This window comes from Eptatretus burgeri, chromosome 16, assembly GCF_056783735.1.
Source record: "Eptatretus burgeri isolate ZD-2024b chromosome 16, Ebu_testis_v1, whole genome shotgun sequence".
Classification (NCBI taxonomy): Eukaryota; Metazoa; Chordata; class Myxini; order Myxiniformes; family Myxinidae; genus Eptatretus; species Eptatretus burgeri.
The window spans coordinates 28529368-28542884 of NC_140976.1; the positions used below are offsets into that span (position 1 = coordinate 28529368).

General features: G+C 43.0%; 1 protein-coding gene across 2 annotated transcripts in view; it reads right to left on the bottom strand.

Moving 5' to 3' along the window:
• Positions 1 to 13517, bottom strand: part of LOC147010781 (uncharacterized) — an 87776-nt gene that overhangs the window by 54084 nt on the left and 20175 nt on the right. Inside the window, exon 4 of one of the 2 annotated variants that reach the window (XM_085860356.1) lies at positions 4714 to 5341. The exons of the other annotated variant lie outside the window; for it this stretch is intronic. Within the exon in view, the coding sequence (XP_085716482.1) occupies positions 5312 to 5341 (30 nt within the window). The 3' untranslated portion in view covers positions 4714 to 5311. Of the gene's footprint in view, positions 1 to 4713; positions 5342 to 13517 lie in introns of those variants that run through there. 2 annotated transcript variants of the gene reach the window in all.

Sequence of the window (13517 nt, forward strand, 5' to 3'; positions counted from 1 at the left end):
ATCGCCACTCGCCATTCAATAATCCCCGTACGGGCCACCAGCAGAAGAACAAAAACCACCAACGATGCTCGGGGGTTTTTCCCGCCTGTTTCTCCCGTCTAAATTCTCCGCGCTCGGTGTGGTGGAAGTGCGTTCCGAGCCGGGGGTCAAAGGTGAGAAAAGGTGGGGGCCTCTTTTGGGGGGAATAATTCCCTGGCCCCGAGCCAAAACTGACTCCCCCGGCCCCCGCACGGGGCGGGGTGGAGGGAGAGCGAGCGGGCACGCCCCCCTTCGAGAGGTTTCGCCAAGAAGCTCGAAGGGAGGTGGGGCCGAAAACGGGGCGGAGCGAAGGGCAGAGCCACGCGCTACAAAAGGCGGACAGCACGGACCTTGAGTAGTTGAGTAGGTTTTTCGAGGCTTCCTGTCTCTTTGTCTTCGAGAGTTCCTGTGTTCTTCAGGTTGTTTGAGCTTCTGGGCTGGACGTCGTTTTCTTCTTGGTGCTGCTTGTCTTGTCGGGGGAAGAGGTCCTGCGCTCGCGGCTTGGCGAGCGGCCTGTCAACGGAGGCACGGACGGGAGATGCGGCAGCGCCGGTTGTGAGGTGGACCTGCGCGTCCGGACGAGGAGTGCCGGAGAGGGTTCGCCGGCCGCGAGAGAGGTCGGGGCCAGGCGCAACCACGCTGACGGTCGTGGGAGAGGGACTCACCAGCCACGAAAAGGGAAGTCGCGACTTCTTTTCTTTGTCCTTTGCTTTTTGTGTAAATGCTTGTGGTGGCGCCGTCCGTACAGTAGAACTGTGTAAGTGTTGCCGTGCATGTAAATAAACCCTTGCTTTTATTCGGTTTTAACTCTGCATTTGCTTTTGTTGCATTATTATTACTGTGACTGAATATACGGGCGTGTGCGTGTGCGTGTGCGTGTGCGTGTGCGTGTGCGTGTGCATAAAATGCTTGCTTGTTGAACTGTTCCCGCTCTGCTTCGTCTCCTTTCTTTTTATTGACTCTCCATCCTGCATCGCGTAAGTGATTGGTAGTGGGTGTAAGTTCCCAGTAACTAATCTGGACCGTCGAAGTCGACGATAACTCCGCTCGGTTATCTCTGCAGTACGGAACGAACCGCTTAAGCGGTTCGTGTCCGAAGTCGACCTGCGGCGAGGTACGATCGCCCGATTAACCATCCGCGTAGGTACTTAGGTAGGTCGAGTTTGGTGAACAACCCTATCCTACGCGGGTTGCCGATTGGCACAATTGTGGTGAGGTCGAAAGACCCACCCGTGACTAGCTCCCGGCGTTGTTCCGAGAGGGTCACGACAGAATTGTCTGTCCGGTGGGCGACGTGCCGCGATTCGAGTTACGTGGCCGATCGCACGCCGGCGGGCGCGAATTTGCAACAATATGAAAGGATTTCTAGCCACAGGATGTGCCGTTTCGCTCTGCAAAGTACCGAAAATGCAGTTTGAAATCGGAAATCCCCAAAGTTCCAACGGGGTGCTGTGGGTGAACAAAGATCTAAATCGAAAATCTGGCTCGATTGTTTGTGCACAATGTATTTCAGACGATTCGTGTGAATTTTTATGACCATCCGACCATAACCCTAGGAGTAGCATTTGGCGCGAAGGCACCTCCAGCTCTCGCATATTATCGATTTTTGCACTAATTGACCTTTGACCCCTGACCAAAGCGAAATCGGTAAATATGTCCTGAGGCAAAGTTGTAGTACTCATTGAGTACCATGATCTTGCAAAGTTTCATTCGTATCGATGCACTCACCTGGTCGCTAGGGGGCCTTCAATTTTCGCCAATTTTCGCGCATACCCTAATTGTAGGGGGTGTTGCGGGTAAAGTATCCCATATATCACAAAAACCGGAATATATTTGATAGAGCATCACCCGTAGATCATTCGTGCCAAATTTCATAGCCCAACGTGGGATAATGGCTTTCAGAATTGATTTCGCGTGAACGGTCCCGATTTTGAAGGTTTTTCGGTTGTTGCTGGGAAACCAAAGCGTCCCTAGCAACAATCACAATTTCCAAAGCACTAGGCCATAAGATGTACCTACCACCCGCGTTTGGTCAAAATCGGCTGACGTTTACCACCAATTATGCTGATGACAAACGAACAAACATCCAAACAAACAGAATTACTGACAATAAGGGTCACCTATTTCGGCAACCCAATATATATATATATATATATATATATATATATATATATATATATATATATATATATATATATATATACATACATACATATATATATATATATATATATATATATATATATATATATATATATATATATATATACATACACACACACACACACACACACACACACACACACACACACACACACACACACACACACACACATACACACACATACACACACACACACACACACACACACACACACACACACACGCCACTTAACGACAGGGTTGCGTTCTGAGAAATGCGTCGTTAACCGACGTAGTCGTTGTGCGATCATATATATTTTTTTTCCGTTTTCGTTTTCGAACATCTTACTTACACAAACCTAGACACCTCGGCTATATAGTGTAGCCTATTGCTCCTCGGATACAAACCTGTACAGCATGTTACTGTACTGAATACTGTCGGAAATTGTAACACATCCAAGAGACGGAAGACACGCTAGTTTTACCTTTGTGCTGTTCATGACGGCCATCGGTGTTGTTAGCAGCAGCTTACAATCTCCTCTCACATCGATTATAGAAAGGTGAATAAATAGCGTTTGGATTTTATAAATACGTAATCATTGCATCGATGTTATAATTTATAAATGAAGAAACGAGCATCTCTCAATTGTGATATATATTTTCAGAACAGTGTGATTGTTTTAACAACATAAAAAGCTTTACCAAAAATGAAATTGTGTTTTAATTGACTGTAACAACGATTTATTCGTGGAATTCTTCAATTCAAAGGTAATTTACTTGCTCGAAGGTAAACGTGGAAATATTGCTTCAGTTTGAAAGCCGATTTCCATAATAATGGAGCTGGCAGATCTGTCGTATATGCGATTAGTCGTTGCCCGAAACGTCGTTATGCGGCACATGACTATATATATATATATATATATATATATATATATATATCTATATCTATATCTATATCTATATCTATATCTATATCTATATCTATATCTATATCTATATCTATATCTATATCTATATCTATATCTATATCTATATCTATATCTATATCTATATCTATATCTATATCTATATATATATATATATATATATATATATATATATATATATATATATATATATATGTTGTTACGATCTGGAAACCATATGCATTCAAACATACAAATGTCCCAAAAGTCAGTTGTTCCATTAAGTACATGTGAAGACGGGTCTCTTCCTTTTGTCTCGTGGGAGAATCAAAGATGTGCGTTGCGATGTTCTTTGAGGTAGGTTATTAAATCTTTACATCCAACAACCATCCCATCCCCCATCACGATCCACTGTCCACTGCTGTATCCGAAGGCCCGCTGGCCGGGGCAAAATCATCTTGCAGTAATTCAATCTTGGCTGCATCACCATCCACCTTCTGCAAACACGCGTGGAGTGGGTGGGCTTTCCTGGTCTGGCCGAAATCACACCCAGAAAGGGCAGACACCACGAAGGTCCTGTCCAATCAGAGCGGACGGTGATGTCGGCCTCACCAAGGCTCTTCCCCATGGAGATCAATCGATAAATTGCAACGCCGCACTCAGAAGAGAGTTCTGTGTGGGGAAAGTCAGCTCTGGAATTATTTGGAGCATTCGTTGGAGGATTCGTTGCAGCTCTGCATGGGGTGTTCGTTGGAGTTTTGCTAGGTCTTGTCCGTGACCCGGGACTCCAACTACTCGACTTCCACCGCGGGCACGAGCCCCACGCGTGTGACCGTGCTGCACGACTATTGGCAGGTGCCACACCGTGGAACACCCCCTCCCTTCAACATGCAGGTACCCATGTGAACTGCGACCCCCAGCTCGTCTCTCCGTCTGGCTGCGCGGATCTGGCTGCGCGGATGTGCGTCTGAGTGTGTGGGCCCGTCTTATAAGTAGAACTGTTAGTGTTTTCCATCATTGTAAATTCCTGCCTTGTATCCCCATGCAAGTCTGCCCTGTGTCCTTTTGCTCTTGTAAATTATTTGTAAATAAGAAATTGTAGAAATGTTCTCAGTTCGTTTCCGTCCTTTCCTTCATTGGTCCAGCATGGTTCGGATCTGAGTTTTAGCCAGGGTTTTATACCCGATAACCCGTTCATCCTTGCTGGCACGGCTTTGGCTGTTTCCGCTCGACTGCACCCGAACCGGAGTTGGTAGTTGTAACTCTACCGCAGCAGTAGAATGAACCGGTTCGAGCAAGGCGTGCCGAGGGCGTGGTTCCCCGGTAGTTGAAATCACGTAGTTAATTGGGTAAATTGGTTCCAGACAAAAAGACCCTACGTTACGCAGTTGAGATATTGGTGACCACGGTCGGTTCTGCAACCCTCCGCCTCATGGATTTATCCGGAGCGACGGCCTACAATTCTGGGAGTCCAGTGGGAGGCGACGTAATTTCCCCCACCTAGTGGCCATTCTCGCCACTGGTTCCCAGCCCGCAACAATAAGATATATACAGGGTGAGTCAGAAGTAGTGCCCAATTTCTGTCAGTTGATTGTTTGTTTGCCATTTGTATTACAGTGTACAAGAAGGTATAAAGAAATGAATGACATGTTTATCTAACCATTTATTGAAGAAAAAATTATTACGGAACTGTACCAAGCCATTTTAGTTGCAATTTTCAAAGTGCCCTCCCTCGTGATCGATGCACAATTGCAGCCGAGCAGGCATAGAGCGGCACACACATCTGCAGAGTTTGATATCAATTTCCTCAAACTTTACAGTGATTTGAGCCTTCAATTCCTGAATGGTACAAGGCTTTTCACGATAAACAAGGTCTTTCATGAACTCCCAAAGAAAGAAATCTGGAGGTGTAAGGTCTGGGGAGTGTGCCGGCCACTCGATCGGACCGCGGCGGCCGATCCACTTTCTGGGAAAGTTTTCATCAAGCCACTGACGAACATAACGTCCATAATGAGGTGGAGCTCCATCATGCTGGAAATAAGTCCTGATCTTGTACCATGGGCCAAAATAAGGTTTGCAGCATATCCAGGTAAATTTCTGCAGCGACAGATCCCTCAAAGAAAAAGGGTCCAATTATCCCTAATGGAGATATGGCTGCCCAAACTGTCACTCCAGGTAAATTTACCTCCTTCAGTAGACACAATTGTGTCTGTTAATTGTGCCATTAAGATCAATTTGGTACAAATTCAATAACTTTCCAAACTCGCAGCAATAACCTGCAAAACAAAATCGAAAATAAATGAATTACGAAAATTAATAACCTGCAAGACAATTATTAACAACATCACTTCCCAGAAAGAATCTGACAACCGAACAGAAATCGGGCGCTACTTTTGACTCACCGTGTGTGTGTGTGTGTGTAATATATATATATATATATATATATATATATATATATATATATATATATATATATATATATATATATATATATATATATATATATATATATATATATAATCGGAAAAAAAAAACCATTTCAAATGGAGCACCTCGCCACCATTAGAACATCTAAGTTCTAGCAGATGTTGCAATAAATGTGAATTGTTACTCCCAGCTTGCCAGCTCAGTGACAGAAGATGCAATTTGCATTTTTGCTTTCTCCATCCCTACCATGCCTGGTGTTGGCTTCATGGTTAGGGTGGTGGGCTTGGGATCTTATGGTCCAGAGTTCAAGTCCTGCTCGACCATTGAATTACTACCAGGTGGGGTTGACTCAACCCGTCATCCTTCCAAGGTCGGCAAAAATGAGTACCAGCTTGCTGGATGATCGAGCCATTCGAGTATCCTGTGTCAGAGTGGCAACCCGTCCAAGATTGTGCCCAATAGCCCAGGAGACTGCTTTGGCAGCACCGATGCTCTGTATAGCGTATGGTCCCAATGGATGGATGGGTGGATGTATGCTCTGGACAGGGGGTGGTCCCAATGGATGGATGGATGAATGGATGCTCTGTACAGGGTATGGTCCCAATGGATGCTCTTTACAGAGTATGGTCCCAATGGATGGATGCTCTGTACAGAGTATGGTCCCAATGGATGGATGGATGGATGGATGGATCCCTACTCTGTTTAGAATTCTGTGCAGGCACAAGCAACTTGCTCGTAGTAGGCAATCGACAAATCGGAGTAGGTGGGATTTGAACCTGGGATCCCAAACATCATGTGCTGTATGCTTAAATGGTAATGCAAAACAGGCCAACTCAAATTATAAATTATAAATGCTCTTAATCTTAAATTAATTCATTAGCAAAAGGTCAGGATACACTTGAATAGGATACCTTGCAGCAGAAAACCTGAGAAACAAAAGAACAGATGTCTGGCAGGCACAACAGGACAATAGGTGAACTGAGGCTCCTGGATCCAATATGCCCAATCATTTCATCAGAAGCCATTCTGTAATAATTAATGAAAAGTAGAGGAGGGCAAAACTCCAATGTGACTTTCGATTTGAGATTGTTAATCAAACGAAAGATGAGAACGATATTAGCAAAATAGTTAATCTTCCAAAAATTGGTCATTTTCATCTCGCGTGCTTTAGGGCAGGGAAAGAGGGCATAGGAGTGAGGACAGTTTTGCAAAAAAAGTATGAGAATAAATGCAGTATTTCACCTTTGATGGTTTCCTTGTATTTGAGAAAAGTTCCTTTGATAGTGTCTCTTTGCTAAAGCATCACTTAGCTTGTTCAATGTCGACAATTATATTATTATCAATATTTCTGGATTCTAAGTTACATTGTCAGTAAAATCATAATCTACAGTCATGTGATTACAGAAGAATCTCTCAAGTTTAAATTGCTCAATGCCATAATCAGGTAATTCGGTGTGAGAGGAGGCTGAATAAATCAGTACGCTGTTCGTAAGATGGTTATGTGAATATGGCTGCCAAATTTACTCGAATTTGCTTACGCAAGTTAAAGATCCCATTATATACCTTTCGAAAGACCTGGGCATTGTACACCAATACCCTCAACAAATTCCAAACCCATCTGTGGGATGCATCAGCAGCACCCTACGGTAAGAAGAAAAATTTGGCCAGGGTATTCACAACTACGGAAACGTTCACGAGTGGCCGTACACTTCCCTGATCCCCAAGCACACACCCCTACTCACCCCAATCCACCAGAGGGTGTATTGTAGCAATTATAATATCGTACAAGTCTAAAGACGATGGTTCACGAGCGGTATTTGACAATGTAGATTGTTTCAGAAGTCAAGGATGAGACAATGTGATAATGTTTGATCAAGTTATAAAAATGATCAACATGATGTGGTACGAGTGACGGGTTATTCGCTGCAAAATGTCGAAAACCCGGTTTCGTTCAACACTTTCAAAATTTGACCTTTGCATAACCTTTAAAGGTCACAAAACAATGTTGTGGACATTACAATAAGGAAACAGGATACGTGCTATAGCTTATTGGAGTTAGTTCGTCGAAGAAGGTCGAAAACCCGGTTCGATTCCCACAACTTTGAAAATTTGACCCTTGTGAACTTTAAAGGTCAAAAGTCAAGGATTATGACCTTTGGTGCAAAACTTCCTCTGGAACATTCCAGGAACAATATAATATCATATAGGCTATATGGCATTTCACACTCCTCGGATTATCCATACTTTGATGAAATCAGCGTAAAAAACAAACTTGAAGGGGGCGCCACGGGCAAGGTGTTCGAGATAGAGCAAAATGGTTTCAAGACTTTAGGTGAGGAATGACCTCAAGATTATGCATAAAAAAATATTGTCATCCGAGCTCTCAAAGTTTGGGCGGTCGTCTGATTTTTGTCAAAATTTTCCAAGTTCATGACCTTGACCTTGGGACGAAAATGAAAAATCGAGCTCCGTGGGGCTATGCAGGTGCCATTGGGCTAACCAAATACCGCAACCCCTGCCAGATTCGACAAAACCCCGAGGATAAGATGCAAATTGAAATTGGCTACCCCCTAAAAACACATGTTTTTTGGGCGTGGCTCCACCCATAATGTGGGCACCACGCCCGTTTTCAGGAAAACACAACTAGATCATGATATAAACCTCCCACCAAAATTTCATCAGGATCGGATCAAAACCCACGGAGCTATGCTCGGGACAGGCAGACAGACACACAACAATAACGAATATAGTGGTCACTTATATTTTTCGTGAAAATATTTTTTCATGAACCAATTATTGATCAGGTTATCCAAAATAACTTCACCAACGGGGAGCTAGCGAATGAAGACTGCACATGACAAATGTATTTTTCTCACGATAATAACGGAGAATTTAAATGCTGTTTGCAATCAATTTGAGAATTAATAAAATCCTAATTTTCACAATCTACATTGCCACCCAGGGTTATAATCGTTTCTTGCAGGTGCAAGTACTTTTATGACAAAGTAGTGTGCATAACTTACTCAAAACTAGAGGGTTCATAGAATGCGATACCCCAGACAGTGTTCAAGCACTGTATATCCTTCAATAGAAAGGTAATAAAGGTTTAAAGGTTATTGTAAATACTGCAAGACCTCAAAATTTGCGGGGGATACGTTCCTGGAAAATGCCGAGAATGTCGAATCCATGAATGTCAGGTCATTGTTTCAATAAGGAAAAGGGGATCGTTATGTTGTTATTGTTGTTGTTGTTTTCTGGCTCTCCTGAGTGTAGACACACACTTGTTGCGAGCTTTGTGCAATGATCCGACGTTGCCTTCAATCGGATTTGCCTTCCAGGAGGAGAATGCAAGTTGTTTTAAAGCAACAGCATCACCACAGGATTCAGAGTACCAACAGTGGGAGGATGGGTAGGATAATTGAAGATGAGGTGGGATTAATCTGTGCCTGAGAGAGCAGGTTTCTGTGGAAGAATTCACAGGCTGAATTAATATCAGTGGCAGTGGATAGAGGAGACCAGTCCTAAAGTGTTAAAAAAAAAAAACCTGAATATGCAAATGTAGAAGCAGGTCACATTTTATAAACTGCAAATCCATGGGGTCCGCAAATGTTGGGGTTTCCACAGTATTGCCTTGTAAAACGACCATGCCCAAGATTGGAAGAGATATAAACTTACAGCCATGAGGAGGGGAAAAAAGCTTGCTCTGTAACTGCACACGAACTCAAGCTATGCTCAAAGGGTCCCATTGAAGGACGTAAACCTGACACTATTCCTAAAAATCAACGATGCAGAGGCCTTTCAAATAGGCGTTTGATTTCAATTCTAAAGATATCTCCTTTCTGCTGAAGTTTCCAACTGTGTTGGGAATGAGCTGGCTCATCCATGACTCCATTGTTACCACCAAAATGGGGTTAAAAAGCATGGTAAATTTGTGGAGAACTTAGGGTACGATACAACATGGAAGTGTTCACAGGAAGCAGAGTATTTATGGATCAAACTCGAAGGGCACTCGGTAGAGCACATACCTCCGCCCCGTAATGCCTGATCCACGAGAACATATCGGGCCCAATACATTTTTGAAATATCATGCTATACAGTATATTGTTTTTGAGCTCCATCTCTCAATGGTGAAGGACCACTTTAAAAATTATAGAAGTCGGATTCGGATCTTCACCAAAATTGAAACAATTTGTCGTGGTCACACACCCAACGTGTTCACCAAGTTTCATCCGAATAAACAAGGTGTATCCGAATAAACATCTGTCCACAACTTTATGAGATATCGTGCTTTATATCATTTTTGGCCCCATCTCTCAATGGTGAAGAATCACTTAAAAATTCTTGGAGTCGGATCTGGATCCGGATCTTCACCAAAATCTAATCAGTTCGTTTTTGTCACACACCCAACCTGTCCACAAAATTTCATCCGGATCCGTCCAAAACTTTTTGAGATATCCTGTACACACACAGACAATCAGACAAAGGGGTGAATACATAACCTCCTTCACCTTCGGTGGCAGAGGTAATTAAACAATTCTCGGATCCGGATCCAATCTTCACCAAAATCTAATCAGTTTGTCCTTGTCACACACCCAACTTGCCCACACAATTTCATCCAGATCTGTCCACAACTTTTTGAGATATCCTGCACACAAACAGACAGACAGACAGACAGGGGTGAAAACATAACCTCCGTCCACCTTTGGTGGCAGAAGTAAAAATGAGTGAGTAAATAAACAAACATCTCAGTTATCTTTAAATATTTTTTTTCAACAATAAATAGATTGTTATTCAGTTATCACAGACCGACAAAATAGTTTTCAAGATCCACATTAAACTAACAGCTGCATATAATATTCAGAATCCCACAGCAACGACAAGTCTTGACTTGGTCGCTAAACAACAATCACCTTAACTATCGTCTCTGATTGAAAGGACTTCACAAAGACAAGGCTTGACTTGGTTGCTTAACAACAATCACCTTAACAATCGTCTCTGAATGAAAGGACTTCACAAAGACAAGGCTTGACTTGGTTGCTTAACAACAATCACCTTAACTATCGTCTCTGAATGAAAGGACTTCACAAAGATAATTTTGCAATGGGATACTTAGTGGGTTTGGCAGATTTTTAGTGATGCTGCCTTTTTATAGACAGCATTTTAATGCCAATTCCAAGTTGCTCTGACAGCAGCAAGTCAACCACATGAGTATATGTGCCTGTGTAGAAAAGATTAGGCAGGACAGGATGATAACCTTCAACCCACTCATCACCCCCTCTCCCTCCATGAAGGTGACAAAGCCAGCTAAGTTTTTTTTTTTTAAATTCACATTCCGTTGGAGACATGATAAACACTCATGAGACTTGATCATTTTCCATAAGTTGAAAATCCAAATCTGCAAGGCTGGATTTGAATCCTCAACCCTTACGATGTCACTCTAATGTCCTCACAACCAGGACATCATCTAACCTATTGAATAACTTTGAAAGAAAACATCCTATTAGACATATTTGCTGAGGTGTCATCAAATTTTGAAGCGGTGAAGCCGCTTCAATATTTGGCCATTTCCTTCCATCTGTCAAAATGAAGAAGAACCTCTCCATCACAACGTCTTTCTACTATAAATGGATGAAGCGTGTGCGTGTGTGTGTGCGTGTGTGTGCGTGTGTGTGCGTGTGTGTGAGTGTGTGTGCGTGTGTGTGCGTGCGTGTGCGTGCGTGTGCGTGCGTGCGTGTGCGTGCGTGCGTGTGCGTGCGTGTGCGTGCGTGTGCGTGCGTGCGTGTGCAGTTATTCTGGAGAATTCTGATAGTCATGATCTCCTGTGTTGATTCAGCTAATTAACTACAAAGAACCTGGAAGCATTCCCATGTTTGAAACGCATGCCACGTTAAGGTGGATAGAGCAGCTTAATGGGTCCTTCAGAGCATGGCATTCGAATTACAAAATAAAAAACAAAAACAACGATAACATTGCAACAAACCATATATTAATTAGAACAAATAATATTAACAATCATAATGGTGGTATCATTGGGGAAGAATAATAACGAACGTATAATCTCCGTCCTGGCCCAAGCACATTCTGGGTTTGGTGAAAGGCAAGCTAATGCTTAAGCAGTACAGGAGGCAGGTGTGGTGCAAGGATTGAAGAACAATGAAGATTTGGTCCAACAGACAAACGAGTAATCCCAGTGGGTCCGCGAGGGCAATCCCAGTGGGTCCGCGAGGGCAATCCCAGTGGGTCCGCGAGGGCAATCCCAGTGGGTTCCGTTCGTTTATAGGCTTTGCCCATTTCATATTAAAAATGCCAAACTGAACCGCTTCCTTCAGATATGGGTGCAATTTTTATTCAAAAGAAAGGTGCCATCTCCAAGATAACCCACAAATGCACGGTGTATGTGTTCGGCAAAGTTGCACCCTCATATTCTACAGTAGCCCAATGGACGGCTGAATAAGCATGACTGCGAGTTCCTTGAAGATGAAGTAAAATTAACATTCTCATTCTGGGGGGGGGGGGGGGGAAAGCCCCATGTGGGAACACTTTTTAAAATTACCTTGTGTCAATATGTACATCATATATGAATACGTAATGGACCATTACGTATTTTTTAGAAACTGCATAAATTAATTAAATAGATAAAAATACTGATATACCGGTATAAACCGGTACGAGCCCACCAGTTAAGTATATAAAGATCAGAAAGAAAATGAAATGTAAAAATAAAAATAAAAAACCCGGGACCGATGGAGCTGACCAACTCGTAATACCTGTACCCTCTGGGAACAAAATATGGTGTCAATACCCGCTCCCTTCAGCAGGGGTTCAATGGTTAAACCAGTTGCACCATTCTCCTTGTATTGTGCTGCACGTGTGGAAATCGCAAGTCGTATCCTCGATCTCGCTGTGGGAGGTGAGGGGGAATTGTTTTGTACCCACGACCTGACCCTTGGTACCCCCAGCACGAAAGCAAAATTTGTTGGAGATTGGCCTAGCCATATTATTTATTCTATGATTTTCAGATGTACACACACACGTACAGAAAATTACCTTCTTTTATATCATTGGATGAGGAGTTGGTAGAACGCAGGCATGAATGGCTGAATGGCCTCATCTTGCATCGAAGTACCTTGTTAACATTTATCGGCATCATATCGACATGGTCACAAACATCACTGTGGCCAACGGACAGTCAGGTTTTGGATTTGTATGCAGCAGAATGATGCAATCACTTCACGCAATGTGAAGACGGCACTTTGGTATTTTCCATGAAGTCCACAGTCGGGGACGACGGGAAAAATCCTACAATGAATGCTATTTTCGTGGCCAGGTGGTATTTACCTCCAGACCGATGTTCCCGTGTCTGGCTGATATCTGATCACAGTAAGTGCGCTTGCAAGCTCGCACACCCAGCTAACTTCTGCAAAAATACCTTGTTAATTAAAAATAAATAAATAAAAAACTACAGTGGGAACAACTTGCACAATCACGGTGATGATGTGTTGGCTGTACACCCCATCCAGATGAAATGGGTTAAGGAACGAATCCGCACATGGGAGTAGCACCCCAATTCCCCACAAACGTGACACGTTTTTCGGACGATCAAAATACCGTAAACCTCCATTTAGGTAGTTACAAAAATACAGATTTCCATTCACATACCAAATTCACCCATGCTTACCTGCCTGCAACTACCCTGTATGTCAGCTGTATTATGTTTATGCTGATAAGCACGGACCTCTGGTAGCTTGTACATGCTGCTGCGTTTGAGCCTGGGGAGTAACTTCTGAAATCTATCTGTCCGGGTTCTTCCCGACATCTTTATTCCTTTCAAATATATATATTTTTCACCATTCTCTTTATTCATTCTAATTCTTGCTTTTTCTTCTCTTTCATCTGTTTTACTCTTCATTCCTCCCTTTCATTATCTATCTCTCTAAGGAGAAGTGAATTCTTGCAGGAATTTTTTTCTGTAAGTCTCACTTGGCTGCGCCTGGATGGGTTTGAGGGTTGTGCAGTCGTGGCTGA